Below are 14802 nucleotides of genomic sequence, written 5' to 3'. Positions count from 1 at the left end.
GTGGATGAGCATTCTGACTCAAATTCTGAACTTTCTGTTCAAGGCTCTCCAGTTTATTCCAAATGTTATTCCATGTGGCAGATACAACAAAAACAGGGCACAAGACTCCTGCCTTCCAATACTCAGGGTGTCCAGGGCTGGATACCTCTCACCATGCCTTATGTTCTCCCTCATTAACCTTGTAGGGATTCATGGACAATGTACTGCCAGCAATTTCAAGGGAACTCAGGTTTATCTGGCAAATTCCATCGAGGCTCATCCTTTTCGCTGTCTTCATTCCCATCCCGCAAAATGTAAGAGAGCTGATTAAAAAATAAAACAAAACCTACATCCTAGGATTGTGAGGTTTTTTTATTTGCTCTTCAAAACCTTTAGCTGTGGATGCAGTCAATAAAAGGGGTAGACAACAGACTCAGCAAGGCACCCCTTATAATAAGGGCCAGCACTATCATGACCCCTTTGTCACAAGAGCTATTCATTTGCAACACTTCAGGTGCCACTGGATAATACCTGTGTCCCAGCACTTGAAGCTTCAGAGGGAGGCAGAGTGATGGGTAACTAATATGCTTATTTGCAGGAAACAGAACAGATGGTTCAGACAAGATCCAAAAAGAATCTAGAAGAGGAAGAGGAGGGTGTGAATGCTGAAGGTTTTCAGGACTTTGTTACCAAGGCAAGGTAGGAATAAATTTTTACCTCTTGTAATAAAGTTGCACATTGCATTGCTTCTGCTCTGATATTGCCCTGACCTACCTCCCCAAACAGCTGGTGTCATCAGTATCTTCAGCATGGTTTGTATAAGGTACGTTTTGCTATTAGACCCATGGTACTGTATGGACTCCATCCAGACCTCTCTAAATGTTCACAGTCTGTCATATCCTTTTTCTGATACACTGGAGAAAATGGAATCATGCTCTAGAAGGAAAACAAGGCCAGGCTGCTGCTGAGATTTCCCTGATTTATTGTGGTTCAGCTTTCTTCATGCTGGAATTTGCTTTTCAAATTCCTGTCTTCACAAGGACATCCTGCCTTGCCACCATCTTTTGTGGATTACAGGTACTATGTAAGACTCTGCCTCCTAGGGTATGAAGTGAAGCACACTCCCTACCATGACCATGGCTTCTTTCCCTTTCTGCTAAAACAATTAATTGTGAGTTGTTCATTAATGATAAAAGATCAGCATTCTGCCTTTTGGCTGGCAGCATTCCTGTGCTGTCTTGCTTACCCTGTGTGCAATTGCCACATTCTAGGGTGCAGTCCAGACCAGTCATGGGTTGTCACTATCTGCCCTGCAATCTCTGGTGCCTCACAATGCTTTGTTGGTGTATTTTCCAATCTGTTCCAGCAACTCTGATTGCAGCACTTGTCAGTTGCCATCAGTCACACTCTGGCTTCCATCAGCCTTGATTATTATCTGCTTAGTAACTCCAATGCATTCCCAGTCCCCAGTTTTTACCAAAATTCCAAAACAGAATCATCCCCAAAAGTCAAAAGGCTAGTTCTTTTGTCTTCAGTGAAAGAAAGGGCAAGAAAGAGAGAGATCGTGGAGTGTTTTCCCCTCTGACTTTCATAGTCCAGTCACCACTTGCAATGCATTTCTCTGAGGGTAACACTTTGGTAAAATTCCTTCTGTGAATACAGAGGTATGGAATCTCATGGTGAAAGGGCTTCCATGTTGTTGCTTGCTAAAATGCAGATTGATCTCTTCCTACCCCACTTAGTTGCCACAAACTGGCCACTTGACAGTTGACAATCAACTGTTGACAGCTTTCTAAGTTAGCAGTCAACTTTGACAGCTAGCTTGAGGTACTAGCTTGTCCTTTGTCTTTCAGGAACAAGTTTACCATCCCTCCAGACACGTCTGGTAAACACATGGCAGTCCTAATTTCAGCTTGTGTTCATAACCGTGTATATAGTGTTCCTACATTATTGACCAATGAATTACTAGATTTTTTTTCAAATAAAAAGGAGCCCAGTGGTACCTTAAAGATTAATACACTTATTAGGGCATAAGCTTTCATGAGTTACAATTCGCGTTTTCAGATGCCTGAAGAGAATGAAAGGAACAGAGTTGACTCTAATGAAGTCATATGCCCTAATAAATTTGTTAGTCTTTAAGATGCCACCAGACTCCTTGTTTTTGCTGAAACAGACTAACATGGCTTCTTCTCTGAAACTAATTTTCAGATGATATCTCACAAGGTTATTTTGTGCAAAAATGATTACAATAGTGTGCAGGGTTTGAACACAGCTGTTTTTACCCACAACCATGCTACCTTATCACAGGATGTTGCTAAAGCAATATCAAAGGGTAGGAAAGGAAAGGAAAATAGCTGTTGATGATCTAGAATTACAGCTCAAGATTGCTATGAATTGAAATGTAAGTGACCGGCACTTGTCCTAGATGAGACAGAGGCCTAGGACGTTAGGATAGGATTTTACTATATTATTCTGTAACCAAGAAAATAATAATAAAAGTAAATGTGAAATATTTTTGTGGGACCCACAAAAATGTTGACTCGTCCCCTTGCTGACTCTGACATTGTTTCATTGCTAGGCCCTCCCCTTACTTTTGGGATGAAACCGTTAATGATTAATATAAAACAGAGGCCATGATGAATTCTGTTACAGTGTTGATGACACTAAATTTGATGAGCAGATGAGCGAGCCCTTGTGGAGTCTTGCTGATGACAGCTGCTCAGAGCTGAACCTCTGCTGTCAGAGAACTCACCAGAATAGTATACAAGGTTTACACTGGCTCTCTGCTTAGCCTTGGGAGGTTTCTGAAGCCCCTCAATTGTTCCTGTTCGGACAATTTTCCCTCTGATAGTAACCAGATGGAGTGGCATCTGAACAGAAGTCTTTTTGAGCTGTTCGCCTCTACAATACAGAGGATGTTCCAGTTACAACCGTTCCTTTCTTGGATTGCTGAGAAGATCAGGAATTTCTCTGGCTTCTTGTTCCTCTTCAGCCTCATGATCTGTTTCCATTGTGACTGTCAAACAATGGCAGAAGCTCCTAGAATCTTCACTTAAATGCTTTCTTTTCCTCTATCTCAGTGAGAGTGATCTGGAGGAGGTGCTGACATTTTACACACACAAGAACAAGTCCGCAAGTGTCTTTCTGGGAACAAACCCCAAGACCATGAAGCCCAGCAACCAGTCAGAAAGCAGGGCCCAAGGAGGTAAGTGCCTTGTGCAGTACTGAGACAGCTTACAAGAAACAAGGATTGGCTATGGCTCTACAGAGATGGAGAAAAGGTAGAACTCAAAAGGGGCATTTTCTAGGTCTAAATAGAAAGCCCAGTAAAGATAGGGGGAGCCTGGGTATGATGAATGTGACACCGTCATGAGAGGGTGTCTTACATAGAGTAAGGGTGCAGAGCCCAGGGTGGGTGGGTCTGACAGCTGAGTGATTGCTGATCCCAGCATAAGGAATGGATAAGTTTCTAGCTTGCAGTCTTCATTAGCTAATGCTATGATGAATCAAGCCAACAGACAGTGACGATACAAAAGAGTAGTCCACACTAAATATTGGGAAAAGAATCCAGTACTGTCTCTTCAGTATTCAAATTCTGCAGTCAGTTGTTCATGGTACAAGCAGTTTAAATTGTTCTGCTTCCTGATTTTCAAAATTCATTTTGGATCTTCCAGAGATGGTGGAAGAAGTGAAGGGGAATCAGCCTCAACATTCAGTGGCAAACTCAAGCGGAGAAGGAGAGCTGAGAGACTACAAGTCCAAAGAAGCCAGGCCACCCCGTAAGCGTACCCATCCAAACCAGTGGGGAGGGTTAGTTCTCCAGCAAATGACTGAGACAGAAGTCTAACTTGTTTAGTAGATTTTAAAACTATCTTGAACAAATACTGTAGATAGAATCTAGCCCCAGTCCTGGCTCTGGGAAAATATTACTGGGTGAAGAAATGCACTGTTTGTTGTGATGTTTTGAGCCTGGGAAAAGTATACGCTTGCATCAGATCTTGTTCTTGCCAGCCCTTGCTGGTGGCTGAGGTTTTTTTTTTCCCCCATCCTTGGCTTCATCAGGCCAATAAGCACAGGTCTCTTAGCTTCATTGTGGTTGTCTTTGGGGCTCTGAAAAGCTGCTTAACTTGTGAAATTTTCTGACTGGTTTGTTTGTATTGTTTTAACAGGGGCCCCATCTTCCACAGAAGATGAGTCAAAATTACTCCAATGCAACCCCCTTAGCGCTTCTTCCTCTATTCCTGGTGTCACAGTCCAGAGAAGCATGAGTTCCCAGTTGTCATCACATTCCACAGCCTCTAAAAACACACAGATGCCTGGTCACCACTTGTCCCTGGCCCCTTTAGCTGGTCTGAAACTGACTGAGTCCCCATCCTCCTCACCTTGTTTCCAGAGCACAACGCCTGACAACTGGTCTGTCTCCACAACCCCAGTGTCCCTCCAGACGTCTAGCCATGCAGGGTTGCATCGTTGTCGGTCTGGCAGCTATACTGTCACACCCTTCTCGTCGTTCCAAAGTGCAACTCAGATCTACAGCCAAAGACTATCCCGACCATCCTCTGCTAAAGCAGGTACGTATGCTGGGCAGTCAGAATGTGTGAACAAGTCTCCGGATAAATCCCATCCTTTGTTCAAGTTCCTCCTGGAATTGGCTGAATTCATCATACTATCCAAGCAGGGCTTTCCTCCCTGTAGCTGCAATGATCAGTCTCAAGTTTGCTAATTCAGCTGCATGAAGAATAGAGTAGAGGCACTGTAACCACTAAGACTGCTTAGTCAGGGCAAAATGCATATAGCTGTTATCTGCTCTGGGACAGCCAGAAATGTGGACTTTTTCAGAACTGTGACTCTAGCTCCTTTCATCAGCACTGAACTCCTTTTTGGAAGAAAGCAACCTCTCCATGCGAATAATTCCTGGGTTTCGTGCTGAAGAATGGGGAATGGAACTGGCTTAGTCATAATGAAACGAAAGGGACTCACCTCTGAATGGCAGAGACAGGAAATGATGTATCTAAGAAGGGGCTGTTGGGACCAACTACACAACTGATGGAGCATTGACACATGCTGGTCTCTTTTTGTCAATTGTTTTCAGGGCAGTTTCTGAGTATAAAAGTTCTCTTTGGGACTATGCAGGATTCTTGTTGCTAGGGCTTCCTGTCTGTTCTGTAGGAGACTCATAGTAGAAGTGGCAGATAGTCACAGGTTCAGAGAATGGTCAAGGCCTCCAAGTAAAATCTGAATGAGTCACTGTTTAAGAGAATGTTAATTACAACATAGCATCATATTTCTCTAAGCCCTTTCATTTTAGCATCCCTCACAATAGCCTAAAATTAAATATAAGCATTTCTTATTCTACAGTCATATAAATATATATGGAAATACACATCTCATAGAAGTGGAAGTGACCTTGGGAGATCATCTAGTCCACTCCCTTGTCCTCTTGGCAGAACCAAGCACCATTCCCCTATTTTTTTAAATTTTAAATCTATTTTGCCCCAGATCCCTAAATAGCCCTCAAGGATTGAACTCCAAAGCCTTGGGTTTAGCAGGCCAATGCTCAAACCACTGAGCTATCCCTCCCCCCATCTGAAGCACAGGCATCTCGAGGGTGGAAAAAGATTGAGCAAAACTACTTAACAGGGTCAGATAGCTGAAGAAAAAATGAAATCATATTCATCAGAAACTGATGAAAATAGGAGTGTAGGGAATTGGAATGAAATTTGATCAACTTACTGTTGAAGAAAATGCCATGCACCCTTTAGATATTTGCTTAGCAAGTAAATTCGGCTAAATCAATTTAAGTCTACTTTAATTCTGAGTTAGTTCTGCCTATGTTCATGTAGGGATTTAATAGTTTAACTAGTCTACTTTAAATGTCATAGCTTTTCTTAATTCAGATTACTGTTCTTGAGTGTCTCCACATATATAAACTTTGAGTGGGTTTCCCTCTACAATAATCATGCAGGCTGCTTTATAAAATGTGATGAGCTTTCTAGCATTAAAATAAACCTGATGCGCTTGCTCAATATCACATTTAAAAAGATCCGTTTGCTTTTTAAACAAATCCAATGTAACTTCTGTATGAAAAATACCATACATGCCTTTCACACCCAATGGGTAGATTTCATGCTCTTTTGGTCAGGCCATCCTGGGTCTGGGTATAGTGCCTGCTGGGACCTCTCAGAGAGAGGATCAGGGTGTGTGGGTGCTACCTCTGGAACCCTGAAACTAAACAAAATGTCTGAATTATGTACTTTCTGGAATTCAGAGAAGCCTAGAAAAGAGTTGATAAAATCCCAATAGGTGCCTTCCAAAGAGCGAAAACAAATTATTTTTTACTGTGCCATTTACCACTGTTTTGTCTGGTTTCAAGTGCCGGGGCATCTTCTCCCATTTGCTGTAAGAAATGATTTGAGAGCTGCACTTCCAGAAAGCTTTTCTTGATAATTCAGCCGACTATTTGCTGTTTTAACTTCATCCCATTACTTTTAGTATTATTTTGTTTTGCCTTTCTCTAAATAATTCCTCTCCTCTCCTCGTATTCACAGATATTAAGTACTTGAAGATTGTAATCATGTCCTGCTTTTGTTATCTTTGCTCATAACTCGATCCTTTAAGCTTCCTGCTAATTTTTGTAGCTATTCTCTAAATACACACCAATTTGTAAGCCGCTTTCTAGAAATGGGGTACCCAGTCCTGAATGAAGTGTTCCAGCTGAGATCATGTTAAAGGAGGGAAATACCATAATTCTCTGATGTGATGTGATGCCCCTGTTTGTGCAGCTGCAAATTGTACTGACCTTTTTTTTACAACCATATTACATTAGGCTCCTGTTCAATTTGCTGCCCAGCCACCTCTCTCTCTCATCTCTTCCTGCTTCATGAGTTTTTCTTCCTCCTCCAGAGTATCTAGCATCTGTTGTATTCCCAGATGTTTTACCTACCTCTTTTTCAAACAGAATCTCATTTTTATTTTCTAACCATGTTTCTGATATCTCTAGGCCCCTTCATTTTATTTCTTTGTTCTCATTGGTATTTACAGCTTCTCCTAATAAACCTGTGATTCTTCTTTGAGTGCTTGCTCATGTCCATTCAATGTGTGTGGGGTGCTAGAAGATTTTCCCTTATCTGTACCCATAGGGAGGACTGGCTCAAGCACCCCTTCGGGTGGTGTGCACATGCCATACTAAGAACTGGTTCAGGTGCCACCAAGCCCCTCCCCCCTCAGTTTCTTCTTGTCATTAGTGATGGTGCTTGGAACTTGCTTGCCTCAGCATCAGCTGGCGCTCCCTTTTCCAGGTGATTGAACTCTGTTTTCCCTGTAAAGAGATCTCATTGTTAGTTAGTTTTCTGTCGTCAGATAGCGTTAGATCCTGTAACAACTTAGCCTTGGGTCAGGGCATGCCATTGTCTCTGGGCTTCAAGTCATGCTGCAGTTGCAATCAGCCCATGCCAGTTAGTGACTGTCACTGTGACTGTGCGATGCTTGGGAGAGGCATACGTTAGTGGTAAGTGCCCTATTTACAAGTTGTTTATTCCTGGCTCCAAAAAGGAGGGACATCAAAACTCTCCTTATGGAATCTATCTTGGGTCTGGTGTGTGACCAGTTGGTCTATGCACAGAACACCAGTGTGTCAGTGTGCGGCACTCCACTGCTGCCCTCGGCCATCCAGCACCATTTTCCAGGCACCATGCAAACCTAGGCAAGGCAGAGGCAGGTCTCTGGGGCCCAACAAGGGTAAAGACAAGAGCCCAGCCACCGCTTACTCTTCTGTTGCAGTCCAGCTGATTTCTTACTGCCCCTTTGGAGTAATGCTCTTTTTCTTGCTCCCTTGCTTCCTCCTAGAGTGGTGTTGAACACTGGAGGCCTTGCAAGAATCCCAGGACATCATGTCTATGCTGGTGCTACCCTCGGCTGTAATTGAAGGACTGCACCATAAAGGGAGGCATATCATGACACTTTTTTAGTTTCTGCAGAGACATCACTCCCTCTCAACAGGGTTATCTAAGGCCTCAGCTTGATGCAGCAAGGGCTGCAGAGGACTTGAGGCCAGGCTCTCTGGGAGTTACGTGCAGCTATGCAGAAGCACACCCCCCCTATACCTGGGACCAGTACTTACCATGGTCTGAGTTCTGTTCATGGGACAGGTTGTTGGTGCTCAGGCACCACTTCCTGTGCTGGTATTGCTCCCCAATACCAGTTTCCCTGCAGTGTGTCTTAAAGAGCACAGGGGTCAGCAGTTCCAGTCTGCATTGTGGCACTGCTCTTTGAGCAATTGACATCACTCTCACAGTTGGTGTCATGCTCATTACAAGTCAGCTGTTCAGCGACAACCACACCTTAGGTTGCTTTCTCCCAAAAGGGAATTTAGTGCTGATGAAAGGAGCTAGAGTCTCATTTTCCAGGGAACTGTACATGTCACTTCTCTATGTACCAGGCATCAGTGGCCAGTGTGCGGGACCACACCAACACCATTTCCTGTTTCTGGTTTCCTAGCTTCTCCATCAGCCTGGGTTTGAATCAGGCCTGGAGCCTCTGGCTCAGGCACTCCTCCCGACACCTTAACTACCACAGATGGGTCCCCAGACAGCTCAGTGGCCACAGACCTGGCCACTGGTACCTGTGGAACCTGTTGGGGGTTCCCGGTGGCATTCCAAATACTGTGCTTATTAACTGGCATGTCACTGGCATCGTTGGCCTCCTCTGCTAAACTCCCTCCAACGCTATATGTCTCAAGGGCTCTCACCCCACAGGTGGGACAGGATTTAGAGGCCTAGACTTCTGTCTCCCTGCGTCCTGAAGAGGTCTCCCTCCTTCTCCTTTCCCCGATGAAGGTCATGTGGGGGTCCCCTGTGCTGTTTCCTGAGGACAATGCGCTGGCTAACCAGGAGTTCCTTAAGATGGTGGCCACCAAACTGAATCTCCAGGTGGAAGAGCTGAAAAAACCCAAAGATATTCTCTTTGTGTTACTGGCATAGACAGCCCCAGCCAAGGGATCCTTACTCCTTCGTTGCAGGGTGGCCAAGATTGCCAGTGCTCTGTGGTAGACCCCACTCCTTTATTTCCCCCATCTCTCGCCGCTGCAGTCCTGCTTCATGGCTCCGGGCGCTCACTGGCTGGCAGCACAGTGGCGCTGCTCGTGGCACTCATCCTGTTGCTCTTGCCTCCCTGATGGGTGCATGGAGCCACAAAGCCATAAAGCAGGACCAGGGCAGCAAGAACAGTAGGGTGAGCACGGCACACCATCCGAGGGGGGGGCGCACGGAGCTGACACCATCTTTGCCGCAGCTGCAGAACCCTGAACTTTTCAGATGGGCAGCAGCGAGTGGAGGAGGGCTGGGGATGTGGGAGGGGTATGATGTGGGCAGCAGGTGTGCAGCGGGGCCTGGCACGAGGACACAACAGTGGGACAGTAATTGTTGATTTCTACTCGTGTTATTCCAAGAAAAGCGCAAGCTAAAATCCTGTAAGTCGGGGTTCTACTGTGTAGAAGTCTGCCCAGTTTAAATCAGTGTTTTAGTACCTTCCTCAGAGGGCATGAGGAGCTCTCTGCAGCCCCACACATTGCTTTACTCTAAGTGGATGAAAACTGTGTGTTTGGCAGGTTCATGCCATCGCAGTCTGAGTGGTCAGCGCGGGGGCTCAGCCAAAGTGCCCAAGGATGAAGACAACAGCTCTTCACGAGGCAGACACTACAACCACAGTATTGTAGCAGCAGAGTTGCAGCGGCTGGCAGAAAAGCAAGCAGCCAGGCAGTATTCTCCACCCAGCCACATCAGCCTCCTTACACAGCAGGTATGCGGGCAGTAAGGTTTCCCTGGTAACAATAGAAAAGGCTAGTGGTGCATTCTGCTGAGTCAGCACCAAGGATTGGGACAGATCATTCTGGGAACAGAGAATCTCAAGAAAGTGGGTTTCTTCCCTTTGCTGATGTGGGGCTGGGGACTAAAGCTCCTAGATTATAGTTAAATTGCATAGAGAAGTGCTTGAAGCCCTATTGCTCAAATGGTTAGACTGGACAAGGTACTGGAAAAGACATTGTAAGAAAGAAGTCTGCCCCATCTGTCAATGGAGAATATGGATGGGAAAGAAGGTCTTTCTTGAATCTTATTTCTAAAATGTTTATTCCCGTAAACTCAGCTACCTCATTACTCCATTGATGTGTCAGATGCTAGACTATGGCATTGTAAGGGGTGCTTCTAACAGCTCAGCAAAGTGTCCAGGCCACTGCCAGTAACTGGACTATCAATTATTATATTTATTGCGGAAAGCAACTGTAAGGTCTTTGTAGCAGCCTTGGAGGCAGGTTAGGAGGGTAGGGAGAGTGACCATGAGAACTGAGCATAACCAGTGTTCCCTTTAAGGTGAGTGCTTGGGCAGTCACACAGGAGAGATTCAGATTCAGCTAATTAGCAGAGCACTCTCAGCTACTAGCATCTACTGGTGGTGCCCATCCACACAAGCCTTGTTATGCATAACAGAATTTATTCCTCCCATGGATGGAAAAAAGTTAGAGGGAACACTGATCATGACCCTGCACCACCTTGTTGGTCTTTCTTTTAACCTGCTGAAATATGCACTTTTGAAAGACAGGATGTTTGTTTATATTTGATGTCTGGTGTGTTTTCATTGAGGCCAATGAGATGACAGATCCTGCAAAAACACATTTATATAACGAAAGTCTTGAAACTTCTTGCTTAACCACTGAGCCAGCAGTTAGTTATTGCTGATTGACAAGATATGTGACACTGAGTGTAAAAGGGAGAAAGAGAGCTGGGTCAAGTGAACTCTGCTCTGGATCCATCTTAAGGGTCCCAGTTGGCAGGTGGAAGTCTGGCCATCAGAAGGCTGTCACACCCCCCCGAGACTACTTATTTCTTTTGGGGTAACTATTAATTTGGGGTTCTCTATAACTACTTGTGTTTGTATGTGCTTAAGACTAAATAAAGTAAAGGCTATGAGGGGGAAAAATCTCTTGTGTTGTACTACTTGTGCCAGACACCTGTCATATGGATGTGCTGAACTCCCATTAATTTATTTCCTGATGCTGCCTCACAAAAAGTAAAGTTACCAAGAGCTTTGGGTGTATAGGTGACACTAGGTAACAGCATCAGGCTGCAATTAGGAAACAGTCTCAGACTGGTGAGCACAGCAGAAGACATCTGTTTCTGTAGAAATGCCTGGGCGAGCAGAATGCTAGCACAGATGTGTAGAGAGAACAGACAACAGGCTAATGGGGTTTTGATGAAACATATTCTATCCAAATTCTAACTCCATTCTAAAGTTTAGAGTAGTGTTCAGTGTGGCAGCCCATTTGCTAAAAGGGCGCCTTTCCAAGAACACATGGCATTTTACTTCATGGTCTGTATTGGCTGCCTGTGGTTTTCCAGCTAGAGTTGTAAGAGCTGGTTTTAAATTACAATGTTCTACATCACCTGGACTCTAGCTACATGAGAGATTACGTCTACCCATGAAACAACACTGCATTTGTAGCTAGCAAAGACTCTCATGCTAGAGCTTCCTTAGTTAATAAAAGACGGGCTGCTAGAAGTGTGTTTATTTCCAAGTTGGATCCTCCATTTTGGAAATAAAACTTTCCCATCCACCACCTGGTACAAAATAGTCCATATTTTAAAAAAAAAAGATATTGTATCTGGCAAAGTGGGTTTCTGCCCACAAAAGCTTGTGCCCAAATAAATTTGTTAGTCTTGAAGGTGCCACAGGACTCCTTGTTGTTTTTTCAGGTGCAGACTAATACCTACTGATACTTACCCATATCTTTTGACTATTAGGAACACTGCAATTTGGACACAATGTATTTTGGTATATACAGTTTCAGAAAGCTTTGCCTCTGTATTGAAGATGAATATGGCTATGGTTTGTCTTTTAAAACTTGTGACTAAACTTTGGCAACCTTTACACACATCCATGTGTGGAGGTGTAAAGTAATGCAAAAGACAAAGCTGAAATAATAGATGTTCACAACCTGGATAAGAAAGGAGATTCAGCTCAAACCTGAGCTTTATCTCCTTATGTGTGGAAGAGTGACAGGAGTATAAACATTTGAATACTTCATGAGTGACTGGAATGCAGCCTTGTGGCATGTATTGCTGAGTATCATCTAGAGTGAGGCTTCAGAGATCACTGGATATTTCCCAGCCAACAGTACCTTGAGTTACAGAATTCCAAAGCAGAAAAGCCCAAGCAGGGAGCCTGTGGATGAACTCCTCTCTCTCCAGTTGGTGCCAGATGCAACTTCCAGTTCTGCGTTAGTCCCCATCTGGAGAATCCTACGTCCTGCATGCCTGGTGGTATCGGAAGGATGCATTTAAGACATACACAATTTTCTGAGCTTAGAAATTGATAAGAAATGCCTTGAAATATGATGGTTTAGAGGAATCAGAATATAACTGCAAAGCCCTAGGGGCCAGTGTCTGAAAAACACATTCTAAAAAGGCTTTTTACATAGAAGGCACCTGGATAAGAGTAACACTTATTAATAAAATTCTTCAAAGACATTTCCACAGGCTTGGAGCTAATGCAGCTTAGTTGTGAGGAGGTCGCACTGTATGACAGAGGTTTGCTGCTTTGATTTCATCATTGCTTATTCATTATTTGTTGCTGTAGGCCAGTGGTACTCAATAGGTAGCACATTGATTGAATGTGGCCCATTGGGGTTTCCTGGGTGGCGAACTATGTGCTGCCTATCATTTGCCCATGATCCCCTTAGTAAGTACCATACTGGCAGTGCTTAATTTGTAATGAAAGAGGCGCTGTGACTCAGTCCAGTGAGCCCTGGTACCAATTAAGCACTGCCTTGCCAGCTGGAGAGTGCTGACTGTTGGCTGACCATCCATCTCTGAAGAGAGCACCACCACCAGCAACAACACTGAAATAACTGTGGCATGGTATGGCAAGGCCATCCTTGTGTGCTGCTGCTTACAGTAGCACTGCCTTCAGAGCTGGACATCTGGAGAATGGAGGCTGCTGGCCGAGAGCACACAGGTTCCAGTGCAATGAACTGCCAAGCCTAGAAGTTCCAGGATTTAGCTCTGGCAAGTCTTGGGACAAATTGAACACTATTTATCATACCTCAAGTTCTCACAATAGCATCAGCTCTGATTGAGCTAGGATGCCACCCATATTTTCATTAGTGTTGGAGATGAGAAATGATGGTGTGGGAATAAGTGTCACCAAGTCAACAGCAAAAAATGAGCTCTTACCCCAAACTGATTTTCTTTTTATTATGTCACCTCATTTAAACACAACACATTTGTGTTTAAGATTCCAAACTACTTTATACATCTGTAAAGTCATCAATGTGAAGCGCAATTTTGAATTAAACCACAGTAACTTCAGTGCAGCCTATCCTTCTGGCAATGTTGCAGGACATGCCAAAATTGCAAATCTGAAATCTTCGTATCGCACTTCAGATATCATTCGCACAACATCGTTGACTATACAGGAAAAAGCAACAGCTGCTTCTCTTTGGATAATGTTGGTACTAAAGAAAAAGCCTTGCTTGGATGCCGAGCTTGTGAAAGAGTGCTTGTTAGAAATGCTGAGGAGCTTTTTTGCCAGAGATAAAAACAAGGGTGATATTGTGAGCCATGTGAAGCAAATTCCCCTGTCTGATTCCATGACAGTGTGAAGATTGGAGGTAATTTATGAGCATTCTGTACCTACTGTTTCCTGATTTTAAAAAATACCAAATACATGTCTCTTGCAGTGGATGAATGAAACTGCACAGCTATCAGTGTTTGTTAGAGTTTATGATGGTGAAATTTTCAAGGAAGAATTTTTGTGCTTTGTGTCATTAGAAACCTGCACCACAGAAGAGCTCATTTTTGAAAAGGTGAAAGACATTTTTTTGGAGTGGGGGTTGTGGGATGGGAAGGTTTAGTTCTGCAGAAAGTACGTTTGCTTGTTACAGATTTCAGTCTCTCTATGTCAAGGAAAGAGAAGGGCTTTGCCTCCCGTTTGGCAGGGATAAACCCTTCATTAAATACACTTCACTGCATCATTCACTGGACTATTCTGTGCAATAAATTGTCTGGGGATTTGGAAAACACAATTGCTATTGTAATGGGACTGGTGAACTACATACACTCAAATTCTGTCTTGCAACATAGTCTGTTAAAGCTCTGTACTTTCTCAGATTAATCCTTACTGTTCCTCTCTGCACTCTTCCCTTGCTCCAAAGCATCCAATTAACATTTTTTGTCCTTACTGTTTAATGTTCCACCCTCTGTACTGAGATGCTTAAATTTCTTGTAACTGTTACACCAACTGGTTGCTGAAATGGCAAGGTTCAACAGGAAATTTTAAGAGCTGATACTGAAAAGATGCAAATACATAAGCAAGACATTTTTGAGTATATCAAAGGCAGGAAAGCTGAGAAAATCAGTGCGTCCCAGCTTTGGAGTACCAGAGGGAAAAAATAATTGAAGATAAGGGCATTCCAGGGAAGTGGATTTCTTTGCAGCAGACTTCATCATAGAGGATGTTGGGAAGACACCTCAGATTTATTCTTTTCAAATAATGAAGTTGATGTACTGTCAGACTAAGGTGCCAGAAGAGGAAGGAATGGAATAACCTGATAAAGAGCAGCTAGTCCTCTGGAGTGGACTTTCCTCCAAGAGTTCTGAACAAATGTAAAAATGAGGTTATTGAGCTGCTAACAGAAATTTGCACACTTCTGTAAAAGTCAGCTACTATGCCAAAGGATAGTGTATATGATTATTTTTAAAAAAGGTTAAAGGATATTCCTGATGACCCTTGCTTTCATTCCAGATATATTGGTTGAAATTATTACAATGTGAA

General features: G+C 43.7%; 1 protein-coding gene across 6 annotated transcripts in view; it reads left to right on the top strand.

Moving 5' to 3' along the window:
- The window catches only part of TTLL5 (tubulin tyrosine ligase like 5), a 238586-nt gene that overhangs the window by 94023 nt on the left and 129761 nt on the right, over positions 1–14802 (top strand). For all 6 annotated transcript variants that reach the window (XR_012646125.1, XM_074998793.1, XM_074998790.1 and 3 more), the window contains exons 24-28: positions 578–678; positions 3060–3184; positions 3654–3758; positions 4149–4550; positions 9584–9774. Coding sequence is in view for 5 of the 6 variants with exons in the window: in XM_074998793.1 (XP_074854894.1) it covers positions 578–678; positions 3060–3184; positions 3654–3758; positions 4149–4550; positions 9584–9774 (924 nt within the window). In the remaining variant the exon portion in view is untranslated. The remainder of the gene's footprint in view (positions 1–577; positions 679–3059; positions 3185–3653; positions 3759–4148; positions 4551–9583; positions 9775–14802) is intronic.

This window comes from Carettochelys insculpta, chromosome 6 (assembly GCF_033958435.1).
Source record: "Carettochelys insculpta isolate YL-2023 chromosome 6, ASM3395843v1, whole genome shotgun sequence".
NCBI lineage: Eukaryota > Metazoa > Chordata > Testudines > Carettochelyidae > Carettochelys > Carettochelys insculpta.
The sequence above is the reverse complement of the archived record's forward strand: the minus strand, read 5'-3'. Positions and strand labels throughout refer to the sequence as shown.